This window comes from Mixophyes fleayi, chromosome 1 (assembly GCF_038048845.1).
Source record: "Mixophyes fleayi isolate aMixFle1 chromosome 1, aMixFle1.hap1, whole genome shotgun sequence".
NCBI lineage: Eukaryota > Metazoa > Chordata > Amphibia > Anura > Limnodynastidae > Mixophyes > Mixophyes fleayi.
Window position 1 is genome coordinate 303,380,062 of NC_134402.1, and position 21,449 is coordinate 303,401,510.

Consider the following 21,449-nt stretch of genomic DNA (forward strand, 5'->3'; position numbering starts at 1 on the left):
ATCCCAGACTTCTGGCGCCAAGGAGAAGCCCGGGAAGAGAGAACAGATCTGAGGGAGCAAGCACCAGGATACTGATGTTGGACTTCTCCCCTGTTTGGCCTATGGGCTAAGTATCTGATTTATTTTAAACACATATTCTGTATTGCTGTGTACAAGTGGGCTAGTAGGGGTTATTTTATAGTTCTCTTACTTGCTTAGGTATTATTTTGTGTTTAAAATATTACAAGTACAACTTTTATATCTAGATTAGTTGATTACTTGTAGTTACTCTTTTCTCTCCACACATTTATCTCTCTCTCTCTCTACTCCGCTAAATTTATCAATTTAAGTCTGTGTGTTTAGTGTGCCTTCCTTTATTAAAAATGTCAGATAAGGGAAAGGGCCCTATTGCAAAATATTTTACATGTTCTAAATGTAATGTAAAATTACTTTGTGGGCAGAAGGACCCGTTGGCGCTCTGCTCTGTCTGCGAGGCGGGGTCCCCCCTGCGCAAACCCAGCATGTTTCAGCCCCACTGACGGAGGAATCGGCCTGGGTGACCTCCCTGACACAGTCGGTTTCCTCTTTAGCACAGATGGTTTTTCAATCTAATCAATTGCTATCTACTGTGGCTACTTCGGTGGATAATAATTCTAGTACTCAGTTTGGCCTCCCTGTTACCACAGGTTCTATTGGAACGTCTATACCAGGACCTTCCTCTTCTCATACAGACCAAGCCCCTGTTCCCACAAAACCGGCATGGTTCACAGCATTTATAAAGGGCTTGGATAAACTAAACCATTTACTTGAATCCCCAAACATTCCGCCTGCTAAAAGAAGGATCTGATAATACCCTTATGGTCCTTTCAGACTCTGAGGAGTTTTCAGAGGAAGAGGGGGAAATTATTTCTGATCCTGACCAGGTTCAACCTTTGGGACAGGAAGAAAGCTCTAAAAGCCAATTTATTAATGATTTGGTTTTAGCAGTGAGACAAGCGTTGGACCTCCCAGAACCGCAGGATACTACTAGAGACAGAAGTCTCTTTAAGAAGGCCAAAAGAAAGGCTATCCGTTTCCCCCCTTCCGTAGAACTTAAGGATATTGCAGAAGGAGCCTGGAAACAGCCTGATAAGAGGTTCTCTGTTCCCAAAAGGTTCTCCTCCCTGTACCCATTGCAGGAGGAAGATGTCGTTCGCTGGGAGAGTATTCCAAAAGTGGATATTCCAATAGCCCGATTGGCCAAGCACACTTTACTCCTAGCTCCAGGTTCTGCATCTCTGCAGGATGTCAATGACCGCAGAGTGGAATCTCAGCTGAAATCTATATTTACGGCTGCGGGTTCTTCCTTTAGGCCCACATTTGCTTCAGCTTGGGTGGCTAGAGCCATGGAAGCATGGGCAGACCAGCTGGCAGAGGCCTTGCAGGACTCTGATTTACTTCCCCAGGCTTTGCATTTGAAGGAGGCATCGGGGTTCCTTTATGAGGCGGCCCAGAACACAGCGGCTTTATCCTCTTCTATTCAGGCTGCATCTATTTCAGCAAGAAGAACGTTATGGCTGAAATACTGGGAAGGAGATGCGGAATCTAAAAAGTCTGTGGAAACCATTCCTTTTTCTGCAGCAGGTTTGTTCGGTCCGGAATTGGATACCCTGATATCCCAGGCAATGGGGGGCAAAAGCACTTCCTTGCCGGTATTCCCTAGCAGGAGCCAAAACCCTCGGGTCAGCTCCTTTCGTCAGCCTTTTCGGGGGACCTCCTGGCCTAGAGGACAGTCCTTTAGAGGCAGACAGCCCAATTCTCGAGGCTCCTTTGCCAGAGGGAGATCCTCATTTGCAGCTAGACGCCAGGCCTCCAAGACCCAGGAAAAGCCTGCGTCCTGACGACCACTCTGTTCTCCTGGAGGGGGCGCCAGTGGGGGGACGTCTGTCTTTGTTTCAGGAACAGTGGGCAGCGTCCTCCCAAGATTCTTGGATTCGGGGCATTATATCAGAGGGTTACAGGATAGACCTGCTGGACCCGGTTCCACATCGCTTCTTCATGACACCGCTCCCCCGAGATCCATCAAGAAGGCAGGCAATACAGGATTGTGTCGCCTCTCTTCTTTCTCAAAGAGTTATCTGCAGGGTCCCAGATTACCAGAAGGGACAGGGGTTTATTCATACCTGTTTCTAGTCAAGAAGCCGGACGGCTCCTTTCGTCCCATCCTAAACTTAAAGGGCCTCAATGTGCACTTACGGGTGGACAAATTTCGGATGGAATCCCTAAGGTCAGCGATAAACGGCTTAGAGAAGAATCAGTTTATGGCGTCCATAGACATAAAAGATGCATACCTCTATATTCCCATTTGGATCCAGCATCAGTCTCTTCTATGATTCTCGTGAGATCCTTCCACTATCAGTTTCGGGCCCTTCCCTTCGGCCTCTCAACGGCACCGAGGGTTTTCACGAAGATCATGTCAGTTATGGCAGTATGTCTTTACCTTCAAGGAGTTCAGGTCATGCCCTATTTGGACGACCTACTCATCAAATCCTCCACGGAGAATTGCTTACGTCATCGCTTATCCCTCACTTGGCGGTTCTCGAGGGCCATGGAAGGCTAATAAATTTAAAGAAATCCCAGATGGTTCCGTGTCAATGCATGGTTTTCCTAGGGCTCATTATAGACACCAGCCAGCAAAAGGTGTTCCTGCCGGTCGAGATGATCAGTTCAATTCAGAGTATAACAACTCAGGTCTTGTCTTCTCCCAGCCCCTCAATGCACTTGTGCATGCGGCTGCTAGGAAAGATGATGGCCTCCTTCGAGACCACCCTATTCGGTCGAGCCCATTCTCAATGTTTTCAGTGGGATCTGTTGACGAAATGGTCAGGATCCCACCTACGTTTGGATCTCCAGAGGATCTCTCTATCTCCAGGGGCGAGAGAATCCCTTCAGTGGTGGCTGATTCAGGATCACATGACCTTCGCTCCATGGTCATGGATCATAGCCACGACGGACGCCAGCCTAAAAAGTTGGGGGGCGGTAATCCTGCACCTCAGGCTCCAGGGACTTTGGTCGGTTCAGGAATCAGTCCTATCTATAAACGTGCTGGAATTGAAGGCAATTCTACTGGCCCTCCGGGGGGGCCCAGTCCCTCCTCCAGGGCCACCCTGTCAGAGTTCAGTAAGACAATGCCACGGCCGTAGCATATGTCAACATGCAGAGAGGAACCGGGAGTGCAGCTGCAATGAATATTGCAGCTCAGATTTTGGTTTGGCCAGAACAACACGTTCCAGCAATATCGGCAGTATTCATTCCAGGAATAAGAAATTGGGAGGCCGACTACCTAAGTCGAAACCAGATGATGCCGGGGGAATGGTCACTCCATCCGGAAGTTTTCCAGTCCCTAGTTCAGAGGTTAGGTCTTCCGGACATAGATCTCATGGCCTCCAGACACAACAAGAAGGTTCACAGGTTCTGCGGAAGGGCAAAAGACCCCTTAGCGGTGGCAGTGGACTTCATGACGATGTCATGGGAGTTCAGGTTGGGATACCTGTTTCCTCCGATCCCCATGCTTCCTCGCGTACTCAGACGAGTAAGGCAGGGAGGTCTGCCAGTAATTCTAATAGCTCCCTCATGGCCGCGCCGAGTCTGGTACGCGGACATAATCTCTATGGCGGAAGGACAAGGTTTCCGTCTTGCGTCTCGAGGCGACCTTCTTCTACAAGGTCCCTTCCGTCACCAGAATTTACCTCAGCTCAATTTAACGGCATGGCTGTTGAAGCCAGCCTCTGGAGGGCTAGAGGTTTTTCCTCCAGCGTAGTGAACACTATGATGCGAGCCAGAAAGCCAGTTTCAGCTCGCATCTATCACCGGATTTGGAGAGCCTACATCAGATGGTGTGAAAATAGGACATGTCACTCGTCCTCCTTTCGTCTCCCTCGCTTGTTGGCGTTCCTTCAGGATGGCCTGGAAGCAGGGCTTAGGTTAGGTACCCTAAAAGTCAGGTTTTAGCACTTTCAGTATTTTTTCATCTGAAATTAGCAGATTTACCAGATATTAGGACTTTCCTCCAGGGAGTCTTGCATATTCAGCCTCCCTACGTTCCGTCTACAGCACCATGGGATCTCAACCTGGTACTGGATATGCTTAAAGGGCCTCCTTTTGAGCCATTACTTGTGGTTGACCTGGAAGGTCCTCTTTCTTTTGGCTATTGCATCTGCACATAGGGTTTCGGAATTAGGAGCTCTGTCTTGTCGGGAACCATATCTGGTTTTCCACAAGGACAGAGCGGTGTTAAGAACCCTCCCTTCCTTCGTTCCAAAGGTAGTTTCGGCTTTCCATCTGAACCAGGATATCGTAGTTCCGATCTTCTCATCTACTTCCCATTCGGATCAACAGTCTATGGAAAAGTTAGATGTGGTTAGGGCTCTCCGCATTTATGTCAAAAGAACTTCTCAGATTAGGCGTACTGATTCCCTGTTTGTTCTTTATGATGCTAATAAGAGAGGCTGGCCAGCCTCAAAACAGTCCATTGCAAGATGGATTACGGCAACCATTAAGCAAGCTTACATAAAGCCTAACCGTCCTGTGCCGGAGAGACTTTCGGCCCATTCCACCAGATCGGTAGGGGCGTCGTGGGCAGCGAGAAATGGGGCTTCTGCGGACCAGCTTTGCAGGGCAACCACTTGGTCCTCTGTCCACACCTTTACAAAATTTTACCAGTTTAATGTATTTGCATCCGCGGATGCTAATTTCGCTCTTAGGGGCATATTCAATTAGCTTTCGGATTCGCGGTAACGCGCCGGAACAGCCGCGAAACGTAATACACGGTACTGCAATAACGTGGATTTTCGTTCGCAGCCCATAGAGTTGCGAACGAAAATCCGCGTTAATGCGGTACCGTAATACCCGCAAGAACGCGCACTTTTCGCGGTAACGCGAATATGAAAGCTAATTGAATATGCCCCTTAGTGCTTTACGAGCGGGATTTTCAGAGTAGTCCCACCCTTAAGGGGCTGCTTTAGAACGTCCCCATGGTAAGCAGTGTCCCCCAGACTGGATGAAAGAGAAAAGAGGATTTATGTACTTATGTTAAATCCGTTTCTCTGATTCCGTCTGGGGGACACTGCGATCCCTCCCTTCTGCTTTTCTTCTGTGTGCTCTTGTTTGACTGGCCTTTCCTCCTTGGGCTTTTTAATTAACTGAACAAGAGGGGGCAGGGGGATTGTAGAGGAGAGGGGTCTGTCAGCAGTACTAAAGTTAACTAGTTAGGTGCCAACTCCCCAAGCTCCCTCCACAACCCATGGTAAGCAGTGTCCCCCAGACGGAATCAGAGAAACGGATTCAACGTAAGTACATAAATCCTCTTTTTGCTTTTTTTTTTTTATATTTGATGCATTGCTGGTGGTGGTCTTTTTCAGCTGTTGCCAACACCTTACATAGCGACTGAATCTGAAGAAGTGGTTGCAAAGAAAAAGAGAAAGCGAAAGAAAAAAAGTAAAAGCAGCGGAGTTACAGAAACTGTAAAGCCTACAAATGAAAACATTGTTTTTCAAGAGCTCCCAAGGTTTCAGGTATGTCTGTCTTATATTAGTAGCATCTCTGTATTAGAATCTAGTTTAGTTTTTCTCTTTATTTCATTTTATTCATTTTCCCTTTCATTATATTAGTCTAGAAAGTTTTTTCTTACTTTTGGCCCAAATATACATGTAAACATATTTTCCCTTTCTTCCCTTCATGGCAGCAGTCACTTACAGGTTAATACCTTTTACTTGCTGAAGCTGGATAGGAAAGACGTTTTCATTGGATGTGTATAATGCCGCCTCCTACTTTCTCTGATGTTGTCTTTCCTGTCCTGATGGGTTAGGCAGGCCCTGGCTAGAATTCTGCAGGGTGGAGTTACTGGTGGGAGGTATGTACTGCTGCATGCCATCATACTCCTCTGGTAGGGGAGGCCTGCACTCTCTGAAAGAGGAGCGTGCAGGCTGTGGGGTCACCTGTTTGGCAAATGGAGGGGCCATGACATTGCCCAGAACCTGCTATTTGAAATCTGCTCCATCCAGTCCGAGGCCTCAGTCTCAATAGCTCCACCTACACCTTGCTATATTACAGGAGTAATGGAGTCTTGAGGTCTGGAAATTGGATTACTTTGTATTTGTTATTGTTGTTCATTTCTACACTTTGGGGCTGAAGGCTTAGTTTGTGTATCTCCCCTCCTGATGAAAAAGACAATGGAGGATACATTTGTCACTAAGAAGGAACTTAAAAGCATCCATTTACAAAAGTATTCTAGGTCTCAGACAAAACACAGCCCAAGTTGAGATGTTTTTTTCAGAGATCATATCTTTTCAAGGAGCAGAACACAGCTTTCTAGTACTCTGTCCTTAAGGTTGAAGTAGCTAATGCAAACCTTTCTAGCAGAACTGTTATTCCACTAGTGAATTCTGGTCCCATTAATTACCCTATGGATTGGAGAATAGATGGAAGTCCTGCAACATCTATGGCTTTGGTGTAAAGGCCCTGTTATTAAGAATTCTAAATAAGATGCATAAAGATGTAGATTTTCTGTGTGAGGGCTCATTAGATTTGATTTCTTTATCAGTTAGAGCCATGTCTCGGGCAGAAGTGAGAAGACGTGCTTTATGGCTTTAACCATGGCCTGCAGATTTTCAATATGCATATTGCCTTATTTCCCTTCCTTTCAATGCAAATTCTTGTTTTGTCAGAAATTAAGTTCTGATTCAAAAGTCCATAGAAGGTGGTTTACAACTGTTACCACAGAACAAGAAAATACAGACCCTTAGACCCAGTTTCAGGAAAGTCTTATATGCCATGTTCAGCTTGGTCTGGACCCAAATAACAAAGGACCTATGTATCCAACCAATTAATCAGGAATGCTTATAATCTAAAGTTTATAATAGTTCTAAGCAAGGATAAATATTTAGCGCCTCAGATCACAGAAAAGGGGAAAAAGCTTGGGAAATCTTTAAAGAAGCAAATTAATTTCAGAAGTACCATTAGTAGAAAGACAGGACCATGACTGTCCTGGATCTTGGATGTTAAAGCAAAAAATGTTTGGATGGACTACCTGAGGGCTGGCTTGGCAACTGCAGAGCCATGGAGTTTTATGACCTCCAGTGACTTAAAGGATGGTTATCACTATATTCTCATTCTAAAAAGCACATCAGAGGTATCTCAAGTTATGTGTCCTGAATCAGTTTTCAATTCACTAGTCTGGCTTTTGGGCTTTCCACAGCTCCTCGCTAGTTCTGGTGGTTGTTATAGCTCATCTCAGATTGCAAGGTATCCAAGCTCAATCCTTACTTAGATGATATTCTAGTGAAGGCAACTTGTGGCTGCAGGTTCAACAGCACAAGTTATCACAACCTTCCAAAGTCATAGGTGGATTATTAACTGACCAAACAGAGAGAGGACAGCAGTCAAACAGCTACCAAAAAAACAGAAAGCATTTCTAAGACTATATATGTGTGCACTGGGAATGTTTTTGTGGGCTAAGTTCCATATGAGGGACCTTTACACAGGACTGATATTTGTAAATACAAAAAGGACAGAGGACATCTCGATAGCTGCATTGCCAGTTAGTAATGTCAAAACAGTCTGTGAGACGACAAGACCTGTAAGTAACTAAGTGATCTAGGGAACATAAAAAGCCTCAATATTATGAACGAGCCCTTGTTGCATGACAGTCTCCCGAAATGCAGTTATGTTATTGTAGGACTTTCAGGAATTGAGCACCAATGAAGTGGGCTGCAAGCTTAAATGCTTTGCTCAAAATATAAAAAATATCAATTAAATTTTTTTTTTTTCAGAAAATGAATGTAAGGGACAACCCCTGAGTAAGGATACCAAGAAAAATGGCTAAGGGATTGCATTGTAAGATAATGTTAAGTCAAGGGGAGATGCCCACCAAGTGTTTAGCAGGCCATCTCCTCTAGAAGCTCATGGGCAGAGGACGCTAAAGCTACAGCAGAGGAGTTATGTAAAGCAGCAGTGTTAAGTTCCCTGCGTGCTAAACATTATAAACTTGTAGTAGCTGATAGAACTTCTTTTATATCTAGCTTTAGCAAGGTGAGGGGATTAACCCATTAGTGACTGCTACTATGGAGGTATTAGTGGGTAATAATTGTTGCATTTTGTCATATGCATACAGTGCTGTGTGCTGGGATGTACTTAAATGCATGTTAAGAACAACTTGAAGGCGTCAAAGATTAGGAAATCCTTAATACCACTGGCGAACATGTGCTCAGTATATTAGCATTCAGAAATTAATATGGGGCAAAAATTGTTGCATTTTGTCATATGCATACAGTGCTGTGTGCTGGGATGTTCAGAAATTAACATGGGGCAAACTATGGGCACAAGAAAATGTTGTAAGAGATTTGGGATTGTTGATCCTTTTGATAATTTGTGCCGGTGTGTACAATCTAATACTTGTCTAATGAACCTGGCAACAAATTACCCTATTAGTTCCCTACCACTAGCCCCTGTCTTCACTAGACTCCTGTTCCCATTGTACTTAGCAGTCACACAATATGTTTTCTTTGTAGGATGATGAAGAGTTCCCTGACCTGATCACTTCTGCAGGGGGTTCTGAGAGAGGTAACCTCAGCAAAAGTAACAGTAGCTACAGCTGGGGACCAAGGGAGGCATTGGTAAGGAATTTAAAGACAAATTAAGTAAATTTACACCTTACCTTTCAGTATTTGGCATTGTTATTTAAGAATATGGTTGCATTTTTTTTCTTGTACCTACCTGAACTAATTTTGTGTACAGTAATACTATAAATTTGTGTAATGCTTCAGTTTTTTGGATACTTTTGTTTCACACTTTTTGCTTTTTTAGGACATGTTTATTAGTAAACATTATTTGCCTGTTTCCATGGTTGTAGCAATTGTAAAATGAAGTGAGCTGTGATCTCCACCTGGGTTACTGTAGTACACTCTGCTTTATGGTGTTAACTGGGCACTAGAAATAGAGCTGACATTTATCTTTAATTTTTATTAAGTATTATTACATTTAAATTCAAGGCGGGATGCTATCATTAAAGCTGAAACAAGCTATGAGAGGGACCCAGCAGAAAAATCCTGATTTTTGCCTCCTGCTGAGAAAAACAACTGCAAAGACTCGCACAGTGGTCCTGTGGCCTTAGGCATTATTAGGAAGTGCAGATTAAGGTCTGATTAAAGCTACATGGTGAATATTTGCAACTTTTCCCACAAATAGTGGAACAAAACCATTTCCTACCTGCCTTTAATACATGTTATAACCTAAATACAGAAAATTATGGACCACAGTCTAACCTCCCCAGGTCTCTTACGAGCTGCCCCCAAAATTGTCATCCATTCTTCATGAAACGACTACGTTTTGCAGTGGACCCAAGCCTACATGAAGGTGCCTTCACTGACAATTCTTATTTTTGCCCACCCTCGTATATAAGGTCCTTACAATTAAAAGATCATTATTCCAATATATTTCTTGTAAGAAATAAAAGAAAATGTTTGGGTAGACTAAATTGTAGCCTTTGGTCATTAAATGGTTAAATTATTTTCTTTTTACCCTTTAGGAGTCATCAAAGACAAAAGGAAGTGGCAAAAAGAGCAAAACACCCGTGAAGTTGGATTTAGGGGACATGCTGGCAGCGTTGGAGCAGAAACAACACATAGTGAGAACTAAACAGTCCGCCAAGCCAATAGTCTTATCTGGTATGTGAAACCATGTTTCAATAGTTCCACTGCCATATTTTACTCGCGTTTACTTTTTATTGTTGCTGGATAGTCTAAGTATTATTCATTCTTTATATTACACTCACTTGCTATATAAGAGAAGGTATGTTGTGTTTTACAAGAGATATACTGTTGTAGTTACATAATTTAATATATTGTTTCCTACTCACTAAAATGTATACATATATAATTTGTTTATTAAAAAAAAAAAAAAGATCTGAGATACTACTGGTGACTTTGTCAGGGATTAGTAGTATTCTTAGGGGTTACTCTGTACCTGTGTGATTGTATACTATTCTTTGTATCCTGTATTGTTCCTATTCAGTAATTATTTCTGATAAGGGAAAATCTAGCAAAGCTAAATTCTATAATTGTTCAAAATGTAAAATAAAATTACCTGTGGGACACCATAACCTGGGGGCCCTCTGCATGGGCTGTGATGCGGGGTCCCAGGCCTCGCAGTCTCAGGTTTCGGCTCCTATAGCCATGGAGGAACAGAGGTGGGCAATGTCTTTACAACAGTCAGTAGATTCTCTGATGCCGATTTTGAGCCTCCCAAATGGGACTTTAGTAGCGGAACATCCCTCTACCTCGTTAGTAGGGGTAGCCCAGACGGCAATATTGTCCCAACAAGAGGAGATTGTAGGTGTAGGTCCAAGTGGCCTTCCATCCTCATCAACTCCTTCAGGCCTTTCCCAAGGGGAACCGGCCTGGTCCACTGCTTTGGTTAGCGGTATAGATAAACTAAACCGGTTTTTAGACTACCCAGAAACATTGGGGTCAAGAAATAAGAGACAAAGTGAGCCATCCTCCCTTCTCGGTCTCTGACTCTGAGGTGTCATCAGAGGAGGACGGGGGAACTTCTGCACGAGTTAGATTTCCAGACACAGGTCTTAGACTGGGATGACGCTTACAGAAACCAAGGTATTGAGGATCTAGTTATGGCCGTACGGTGGGCTTTAGATCTTGTAGACATTGATGAGCCTAGACCAGTTAACCAGGGGTTATTAAAAAAGGTTAAAAAACCCATGATCTATTTCCCCCCTTCGGAATTAAGGGAGATTGCTGAATCGGCCTGGTCACAGCCCGATCGCAAAATGGTGGTTCCACGTAGTTTTATGTCCTTGTACCCATTACAGTCAAATGACCTAGCACGCTGGGAACAGGTCCCTAGAATGGATACACTGGTGGCACGATTGGTGCGCCAGACAGTACTTCCAGTTCCGGGCTCCGCCAGTCTTCAGAATGTCACTGAACGTAAGGTGGAAGGATTTTTAAAATCCATTTATGGTATAGCGGGTGCCTCTTTTAGACCCATGCTGTCTTCTGCATGGGTTGCTAGGGCCATGGAAATGTGGGCTGACCGTCTGGCAGAGGGATTGCAGGATTCGGACCTTCTTCCCCTGGATTTACACCTGAAGGAAGCTTCAGGGTAACTGTATGAGGCAGCGCAGAACGCAGCATTCTTGTCATCTTCTATGTCAGCTGCTGCTGTAGCAGCTAGAAGAACTCTCTGGCTTCAGTCCTGGGAAGCTGATGCAGAATCCAAAAGGGCCTTGGAGGGCCTTCCTTATTCGGGCTTGGTACTTTTTGGACCAGAGTTAGATAACTTTATCTGCCAGGCGAAAGGGTGGAAGAGTACTTTCCTTCCCGTTAATGTGCTAAAGCCTTGTACTCCGAGGTTTAGTTCCTTTCACCAGCCCTTTCGGGGAGGGCCCCGCCTTTAGAGGTCAGACAAGCAGAGGTAGGTCTTCTGGGTTTAGAGGTCTCTCCCATAAAGGAAGGTCCTTATCTGGCAGCAGGCGCCTGGCCAGACTCCCGGGAAAACTGGCAGTCTGACTTACACCCTCCTCTCCTCGTGGCCGCGGGAGTGCAACTGAGTGCAACTGTTAACAGAACAGTGGATAAAATCGTCTCCAGATCCCTGGATGCAGGGAATCATGGCAAGAGGATATATCATAGATCTTTTAAGTCAAGCCCCTCATCGTGTTTTGCAACTTCCCTGCCCCTCAACCAGAACAGAAGGCAAGCGTTGTTGCACTGTGTAGATTCTCTTCTTTTAGCGGGAGTAATCTGCCCGGTCCTAGAGAATCAGAGACACCAGGAATTCTATTCAAACCTTTTACTGCTCTCCAAATCGGACGCTTCCTTCCGTCCCATTTTGAACTTAAAGTCTGTAAATCTACACCTGAGAATAGACAGGTTTTGAATGGAGTCTCTTCGTTCAGTGATAAATGGATTGGAGGGGGGAGAATTCCTGGTGTACATAGATATTCGGGACGCATATCTTCATGTACCTATCTGGGAAGGGTGCCGACCATTGCTCCACTTCACGGTAGGAGCGGCTCATTACCAATTCAGGGATCTTCCTTTTGGCCTGGCCACAGTGCCCAGTGTATTTACAGAAATCATGGCAGTAATGGCTGCCGTCTCCGATCTATGGGGATGAGCATTGTGCCCTATCTCGACGACTTGCTGATCAAAACCCTCTCAGATCAGCTTCCTCGTCAGCATTTACACCTCACTATAGAGACCCTGCAGCTTCACGGTTGGTTGATAAATGTCCAGAAGTCTCAGTTTATACCGGTCCAGAGGATGATTTTCTTAGGTCTCATAATGGACACCAGAAGGCAGAAAACTTTCCTTCCACAGGACAAGGTTTTCTTGGTACAAGACCTAGTGACCAAGGTCCTAGACAGTCACAAACCTTCCATGCTTCTTTGCATGAGGTTATTGGGCAAGATGGTCTCGACCTTCGAGACAATCCCCTATGGAAGGTTTCACTCAAGATCCTTCCATGGGGGTCTTCTAAAGAAGTGGTCAGGTTCATCTCTCCACTTGGATACCTGGCCCATTTTCCACATGTATGACAGCACCCCCAGCTGTGCTGAGAATAGTACCACTGTCGTTTGTGAGAGAAAATGGAGGGCCTGTGGACATTTGTGGTTACCTTGTAGTCACAGGATCAGTGAGGGTTGTGATGATTGTTCCCCAATCTAGCAGTTGAAGAAAATGCCTCCAGGGCATTGCCTGCTCTATTGAGACCCATTCTTTATGGGAGCTATCAAAGACCAATCTAATATTCAACAGAGATGTTCTTACTGAGAATATCTCTGAATGTCTGAATGGAAGACCGCCCCTGCCTTCTGTCCACGAGATTTTGGGGATGTCCCGAAAGCTTAAGTTCAAGCATAACCATTAAGATATAGGAGGGGCCACTTAGAGGTGTAACTGAATCCTAAATGACTACATATTTCCTTTTTAAGATAAGTATATGGAAATTTTGCTGGGATAAGCCACAAATGTTAAAAAATCTTTTTTTTTTTTAAAAAAAAATAATAAAATTTCAATTTGAAGGAGACATTTTTGGTTCATTAAGATGGGGAGCACATAATTTATCTTGATTACAGCTATTTTTCGGGTATGATTTAGAATTCGACGCAAGTGCCGGTGTGGAAAACACCTTCAGTAGCCTAAAAGGCACTTCACACTTCAATTAACTTTCAAACATTGGAAAGTTGACATTTTGTCTCTTTCACAAATTTAACTTAAAGAACAATTCCCCTTTAGGACAGAATTAACTTTTAATTGTTTCATGACTTATTTTTGGTATTTTAGTTGGTGGTGGTATACCTGTGCTATCAAGAGAGCCAGTCACTGTAACCAAACACCCGCAATTAAAGCAAGGCCTGGCACCGCACAATCCCCTTGATTCTAGTGCCCCTCTGGTCAAGAAAGGGAAGCAACGAGAGGTGCCCAAAGCCAAAAAACCAACTTCACTTAAAAAGGTTAGTGTGAATTGCTGCTAATATGACCACCAGGAATTTCTCTGTACTTAAATACACAGGGCCTGATTCATTAAGTAAAGTAAAGGGGGAAAAAAATCAGTAAATTTTATCCTGGACAAACCAAGTTACAATGCAAGGGGTGTAATTGGTTTATTATTTTGCACAGAAGTTAAATACTGGCTATTTTTTCATGTAGCACACAAATAGTTGATGGTTTTATTTTACATTGTAATTTAAGGGTGATCTAGGACATGCCCCAACTATAAATCTGTCCTCACATTTTAAAATTACCCCCCCTTCAATATAACAGGGTTTTTCCAAGGTGTAAAGTTACTATTTTTTTTGCTTTACTTTCCTTAATGAATCAGGTCCACAGTATATACTGTGCATGTTTTGTCATTGGTAATTTCTTTAGTTGCTGTTTAGGACATGATATATAAAAGAAACATTCACTTAGGTTTTCATGCTTTCATTTTCTTTCTGCAAATGTTTCCTCTGTTTACTGTTCTGCAGTAATGTCTGAGTGCAGCATTATTAGATTTAGGTGTTCGTTCGGTAGGGTCAATTTTACAACATTCTGTTAAGGTTAGAGCCAGTAAAAATGATGGAAACCCCATATTTTGTTTTCCCTCTCCTTTCATCTGAGTAATACATTGTGCATCTTGTCACATAATTGGTTGTTTCCTCATTGAAGAGATATCTGCTTGAAAATAGGGACTGCTGTCTAATACACCAACACAGTCACCAAAAGCAAATAAATATGATGGATACTGAAATTGGTATTCATAATTTGCAAGGTCTGAGTGCGATTATTTCACCTTGACATGTATTAGAGTTTAAACTTTTTTTTTCTTTTTTTTAACTAGATTATTTTGAAAGAGAGAGAACAGCGGAAACAGCTCCACACATCGCAGTCAGAAGATACAGCCCAGCCAGTGATTGAGGTTTCTCCAGATAGTGTAGAGTGTCCACCAGAATGCCAGACGCTACCTGAACAGTCCCCACCCTCTCCACATCTTCATGATATGGGTAATATAGATTAAGTCATCTGCTTACGTATTATTTCCTGTGAGCACTCAAATAATATGCTGGTAATAAATTTTCCAGGAAGTGTTTGACAGGGCCTAATGTTACTTCTTTGCTATGCTACCTGGTCGCTGGGACACAGTGGGGTTACTTTGCCATCCTAACAAGGAGTTTACCAATTTATGTTGGAGTTTCTCTGCATGTTTGCTTGTACTTCTTTACAAATAGATATATGACCTACCTTATGCAGGGATAGTCATACCGGCAGCATTCAAGAATATAGGGACCTTTGGGACATAGCCGATACTTAAGGGAATTCTAGCTCATTAATGCTCATCTAGCAAAATTCAGCTCTTTAATTTAAGCAGTAATAGTTTTTAAGAAAAAGGACTCTATCAGGAGAGCCACATACTCCATATAGGAGATAGAAAAAGAACCTGAATTTATAAGAGCGATACATATGGTTAATGTATCGGCATGCAAAATTCCTAACCCATTAGCTACCTCTAACAATAGAGTTTTAGCGAGTGATCTAGTAGACACTCTATATACTTTTATAATCCCAATAATGAAAATTTAATTATTGAGGGATATAGAATAGCTAATATAACTTGGGGTTGGAATCTAGCATTGACATCCCAGCAAGGTAACTAACCTGCAGTGGTCACGAATTACTAAACAGAAGTCAAAGCGCATCCAGAGTTTTAAATCACCAATTCACTTACCTTCACTATATTTTGCGCTATTTTAAGAGACCAGTTTTTACCTATTTGCCAATAAAGGTTATATTTTAATTCGTGTTGTGTCTAATCATTGATGAATAGGAATAAATGTGCACCATAAATAACTTCTAGCTCCCTTTTTCTGAACATATCAATTGTGTTATTGGTAGCACCCCTTTGCGTAAGATAAGAATTTTCTTAGGATCCAGTAATAGAGGGTTATTCCTTAAATCTGTGCGATAGAAACCTCCCTTTTCTTTTAAGTTTCTCTTACTGTCAGTAATCTGCCATTACTAACCACTTGTCTTGGTGCTACTTGGCCAGACACTCGCCCACTGTAAGCATTACCAGGGTGGCCATAGTTGTAGAAGAATAGTCACTTCCCCATCAAGCTCCTATATCAGCACATGGAACATCATGCTTATGGACTTTCTGTGTAGCTGCTGCAGCGCCTCTTTGCTGGTGACTGTGGCTGTATCCTCCCGATCACTTACTTTGAATCAAGAGTGCCTGGTAGTGGGCAGACCATTGACTATTGGTTCACAGAACAGCCAGGGAATGATGATTGTTATCTGTAGGTCATAGGACTACATAAAGTATAAGCGACTTGCAGGAATAGAGTAGAATCTTTAGGAATGGTGATGTTTATTGTTCATGCATAGCTCTTAAAGGAGCTGTTATACACAACACCCACTTAAGTGCAGTGGACGTTAAACACACTTCACATGGGCATTTCTGCTGGTCGGTAGGGGGTTATCCAACTTCCTGTCCCAATAACCAGTCCAGGTTGATTTACTTGTCTCTAATTGAATTTGTCTGGACCATGTTTGAACTTCTGATGTTGTATTTAGTGGCGCGGAGTAGTGTTTCCCCCTGTCCCAGCACTGCCAAGGTAAAGGTAGTGCTCAACCACCTCTCCTCACTGGCTCTCCTTTGTATGAGCTGGGAGTTTTAATTTTAAACCTCCCGGCAAAAGAACGTCCAAGACGGCTCATGTAAACCCTGCACAGAGCTTCTGTGGTGGCTCCTAGTACAGCCTTTTCGCGTTTTCAACACTCTGGAGCAGGAAAGGCAGCCAGACACCACACTGGACCACAAAGGGTGTGTTTTTATTAACATGGACATTTAAACATGTGCCCATTAATATACATAATTTTTTTCTTTTGTAACATTTTATATATGTGCACTGCATTGATCAACACATTCATTCTTTAAGTTAAAACATTTCCCTCAGCATGTTTTGGGTATAGGAGCACTGGGAGATAGCTTCCTCTGATTATATTTACCTCTCATGCAAATGGGTTTCTCAGCATTTTACAATTTGCTTCACATTAAACACATTGGTGTGACAACTCAATTACTTTTTGTTGCTTATGTACAGTTTAGACTGATTTCTTAAGGCAAAACCATTTTCTTACTGTAGAGCAGTACTGATTCACGGTAGTGCTTTAAGTTTGCATTCAACTTTTAGTTTATGAACTGATTGCACTTTAATAAACTGTCCTCTATATAACTGCAGAGAAAAGAAGGGAATCGGCTGATACTATTACTCTTATCGACCCGACAAGCGATCTTCCTGATGTCACCGAGGTTGCTGTACCTCATCCTAGTTCCAATCTCCCCAAATTTCATAGCAGGCGATTTCGTGAGTAAGTTCTTTTCCTATTGCTGTTGTGAAACTTTGTTTGATCAGCCAGTGGGTTTTCTGTTATGAGAATGTCAAGCCAACTTGTATGCTATTTAACACAGATTGTTTGCTAAATACTTTATTTGACTTCAGTGCCTACCAACTTTTCAATATGGCATATTCCAGATTTGAGAGTGCCATAGTTCCCGTGGTGGGAAACATGCCAGATTTTGGGCTCTTCACATACAGGTGCTGGCTCTTCAAAAGGGCAGCACATTACGTTTTCTTTTAATTTTTCCTAAATAAAGATGAGCAACAACAATATTTTTTAGCTTATTAGTATTTAACTTGCATTGAATTGGAAATCATCCCTGGGGTGTAATGGTTACATCTAATCTTACTGTGAGACACTAGCACTAAGCATCTTCACTATGGCACTGGTCTCTGTGTCTGCACATGTGGTCTGACAGTTCATCAAGCCAAGGGTATTGCTAGAATCCTCCAAATTACCCAGGGCACAGGCCCACTATCAAACTAATGCCCCAGGCTAGCACTACTGGCCACAGGTTTGTGTTCCAAGTGATCTTTCAGATGCAGCTGCTTTTCTAGTAACTAACAAGCCACTTCCTTTATCAGCAGTAACAATAATTCCCAAAAATAGTAATAATTCACATTGATTTGTCACTAGTAGTAGTAATGCCCAGTAAAATTTCAACCATAGTAATGCTGCCTATTAATAAGCCAGCAGTAACAGCTGTGCCCAATAATTACCCACTAATTGTAAGCAAATAGTGCCCAGTAATGTGCCAGCAGAATCCATAACGCCTGTTAAGCCTTCACTAGCGGAAATGCCCAATAAAATTCAGCAGCAGTAATGCCAGTTAAATCCCAGAATTGCCCTGCAATAAGTCACTATTAGTAATGCCCAATAAAGCAGTTACAGCAGTAACAATAATGTCTGATAATACAGGTACCAGTGCTCCCTCTACTGTGTCTGTATTTTACGTTTATATAGAACAACTTGCATTTTCGGTGGTAGTGGTGTCATCGGCTCTGACAAAGCCGACAGAGTTAACAACTACAAATTAACCCCAAAACCAAAATAGCAACAGTATGACAATATGCTCTTACCATATAGCAAGCACTCATTCTGTTCGACAGCTGTAATGATGTAAAATGCGACTGTCAGAAATATCTGCATAAAGAAATTACATTTTTAATAGACAGTGCAAATGTTGCTTTTAAAGAGACAATGGGCGGACCCACTGACCGTTAAAATGTAAGCCAGGCAGTGGGTCCGCCCATTGCCGCTTTAAAAGCGACATTTGCACTGTCTATTAAAAATGACTGTCCCTATTATTGGTTTCAGGATTAGTTGGCAGTTCTTAACTCTGTCGGCTCTCACAGTCCACACCCTGCATTTTAGGTAGGAGTCACAATGGTCAGACAAATGTGTCTTTGCTGCTATTTAAAGAAGAATTCACCTTTTAAAGGACACCTACTTAATCAAATAGGCACCCACATGTAGAAAAACTTCTGCACCTCTTCCCTGGCTCAGAATTATGCTGGTCTGGAGTGGAACCTAAAAGCTATCCATAGCTACTCGTAAGAGCTATATGGACAAACTACCATTTAGTACTATGAACAGACTGATTCTTTTACGGAGAGCCCCGTACTGTATTAGGGCGGACCTATTTGAGTATGGAGGGGTCACTATAGGGGGAGAGATTCTTATTAACAATTTTATTTTCTCTTTCATCCAGTCTAGGGGACACTGCTTACCATGGGGTTGTGGAGGGAGCTTGGGGAGTTGGCACCTAACTAGTTAACTTTAGTACTGCCGACAGACCCCCTCCCCTCTACAATCCCCCTGCCCCCTCTTGTTCAGTTTTTTTTAGGTGCCCATGGAGTTGGGCAGTGTTTAGTACTGTAGGTTATTTTATTACTTTATTTTATTTATTTTATTCCTTTTTTATAGGTGGCAAAGCTGGAGTGTGTTCTAATATAGAGAACACACTCACAGCAGGGCAGCGCAGGCACTACCCTGTCAGATGAGAGCCAGCGGCTCTCACTGACAGGGACAGGAAGACAGGAAGAATAGGTGCCTGAATTGGGGTTGACAAGCGGTCTCATGGACCGCTGTCACTCCTGGAAGCCTCCCCGATAACCGGCGCTGCCACTGCAGGCATAGAGTGCCGGTTATCGGGTATTACAATTGGCGGCGGCCATTTTGGAAAACAGAAGACAGGAGAAGGGGGCTATACCTGGATCCCCCCTCATACATAGGAGGGGGCATCAGGTATTATCCGCTGCGGAAACCTCCCCTGGAGGTCTCCACTACTCTGCCATTTACCACTTTTTATTTTTTATATGGACCATAGAATCGCTGCAGAAGCAGCATTACTGAAGGGGGGGAGCTAAGAAATAGAGCTCCCCCTATTTCCAGAGAGAGATGGTTTATCCTAGACTTCTGGCGCCAAGGAGAAGCCCGGGAAGAGAGAACAGATCTGAGGGAGCAGGCACCAGGATACTGATGTTGGACTTCTCCCCTGTTTGGCCTATGGGCTAAGTATCTGATTTATTTTAAACACATATTCTGTATTGCTGTGTACAAGTGGGCTAGTAGGGGTTATTTTATAGTTCTCCTACTTGCTTAGGTATTATTTTGTGTTTAAAATATTACAAGTACAACTTTTATATCTAGATTAGTTGATTACTTGTAGTTACACTTTTCTCTCCATATATTTATCTCTCTCTCTCTACTCAGCTAAATTTAACAATTTAAGTTTGTGTGTTTGGTGTGCCTTCCTTTATTAAAAATGTCAGATAAGGGAAAGGGCCCTATTGCAAAATATTTTACATGTTCTAAATGTAATGCAGAAGGACCCGTTGGCGCTCTTCTCTGTCTGCGAGGCAGGGTCCCCCCTGCACAAACCCAGCATGTTTCAGCCCCACTGACGGAGGAACCGGCCTGGGTGACCTCCCTGACACAGTCGGTTTCCTCTTTAGCACAGATGGTTTTTCAATCTAATCAATTGCTATCTACTGTGGCTACTTCGGTAGCTAATAATTTTAGTACTCAGTTGGGCCTCCCTGTTACCACAGGTTCCATTGGAACGTCTATACCAGGACCTTCCTCTTCTCATACAGACCTAGCCCCTGTTCCTACAGAACCGGCATGGTCTTCAGCATTTATAAAGGGTTTGGATAAACTAAACCAGTTACTTGAATCCCCAAACATTCCGCCTGCTAAAAGAAGAAGGCCTAGATCTGATAATACCCTTATGGTCCTTTCAGACTCTGAGGAGTTTTCAGAGGAAGAGGGGGAAATTATTTCTGATCCTGACCAGGTTCAACCTTTGGGACAGGAAGAAAGCTCTAAAAGCCAATTTATTAATGATTTGGTTTTAGCAGTGAGACAAGCGTTGGACCTCCCAGAACCAGAGGATCCTACTCCTAGAGACAGAAGTCTCTTTAAGAAGGCCAAAAGAAAGGTTATCCGTTTTCCCCCTTCCGTAGAACTTAAGGATATTGCAGAAGGAGCCTGGAAACAGCCTGATAAGAGGTTCTCTGTTCCCAAAAGGTTCTCTTCCCTGTACCCATTGCAGGAGGAAGATGTCGTTCGCTGGGAGAGTATTCCAAAAGTGGATATTCCAATAGCCCGATTGGCCAAGCACACTTTACTCCCAGTTCCAGGTTCTGCATCTCTGCAGGATGTCAATGACCGCAGAGTGGAATCCCAGCTGAAATCTATATTTACGGCTGCGGGTTCTTCCTTTAGGCCCACATTTGCTTCAGCTTGGGTGGCTAGAGCCATGGAAGCATGGGCAGACCAGCTGGCAGAGGCCTTGCAGGACTCTGATTTACTTCCCCTGGCTTTGCATTTGAAGGATGCATCGGGGTACCTTTATGAGGCGGCCCAGAACACAGCGGCTTTATCCTCTTCTATTCAGGCTGCATCTATTTCAGCAAGAAGAACGTTATGGCTGAAATACTGGGAAGATGATGCGGAATCTAAAAAGTCAGTGGAAACCATTCCTTTTTCTGCAGCAGGTTTGTTCGGTCCGGAATTGGATACCCGCATCTCCCAGGCAACGGGGGGCAAAAGCACTTCCTTGCCGGTATTCCCTAGCAGGAGCCGAAACCCTCGGGTCAGCTCCTTTTGTCAGCCTTTTCGGGGGACCTCCTTGCCTAGAGGACAGTCCTTTAGAGGCAGACAGCCCAATTCTCGAGGCTCCTCTGCCAGCGGGAGATCCTCGTTTGCAGCTAGACGCCAGGCCTCCAAGACCTAGGAAAAGCCTGCGTCCTGACGACCACTCTGTTCTCCTGGAGGGGGCGCCAGTGGAGGGACGTCTGTCTTTGTTTCAGGAACAGTGGGCAGCGTCCTCCCAAGATTCTTGGATTCGGGGCATTATATCAGAGGGTTACAGGATAGACCTGCTGGGCCCGGTTCCACATCGCTTCTTTATGACCCTGCTCCCCCGAGATCCATCAAGAAGGCAGGCAATACAGGATTGTGTCGCCTCTCTTCTTTCTCAGAGTTATCTGCAGGGTCCCAGATTACCAGAAGGGACAGAGGTTTTAT

The 21,449-nt window shown here is 43.6% G+C and overlaps 1 protein-coding gene across 2 annotated transcripts in view; it reads left to right on the top strand.

Annotated features, from left to right (window-relative positions):
• Window positions 1-21,449, top strand: part of SECISBP2 (SECIS binding protein 2) — a 39,245-nt gene that overhangs the window by 5,302 nt on the left and 12,494 nt on the right. For both annotated transcript variants that reach the window (XM_075211129.1, XM_075211128.1), the window contains 6 exons: window positions 5,379-5,531; window positions 8,526-8,630; window positions 9,542-9,680; window positions 13,320-13,489; window positions 14,356-14,518; window positions 16,757-16,886. In XM_075211129.1, the coding sequence (XP_075067230.1) occupies window positions 5,379-5,531; window positions 8,526-8,630; window positions 9,542-9,680; window positions 13,320-13,489; window positions 14,356-14,518; window positions 16,757-16,886 (860 nt within the window). The remainder of the gene's footprint in view (window positions 1-5,378; window positions 5,532-8,525; window positions 8,631-9,541; window positions 9,681-13,319; window positions 13,490-14,355; window positions 14,519-16,756; window positions 16,887-21,449) is intronic.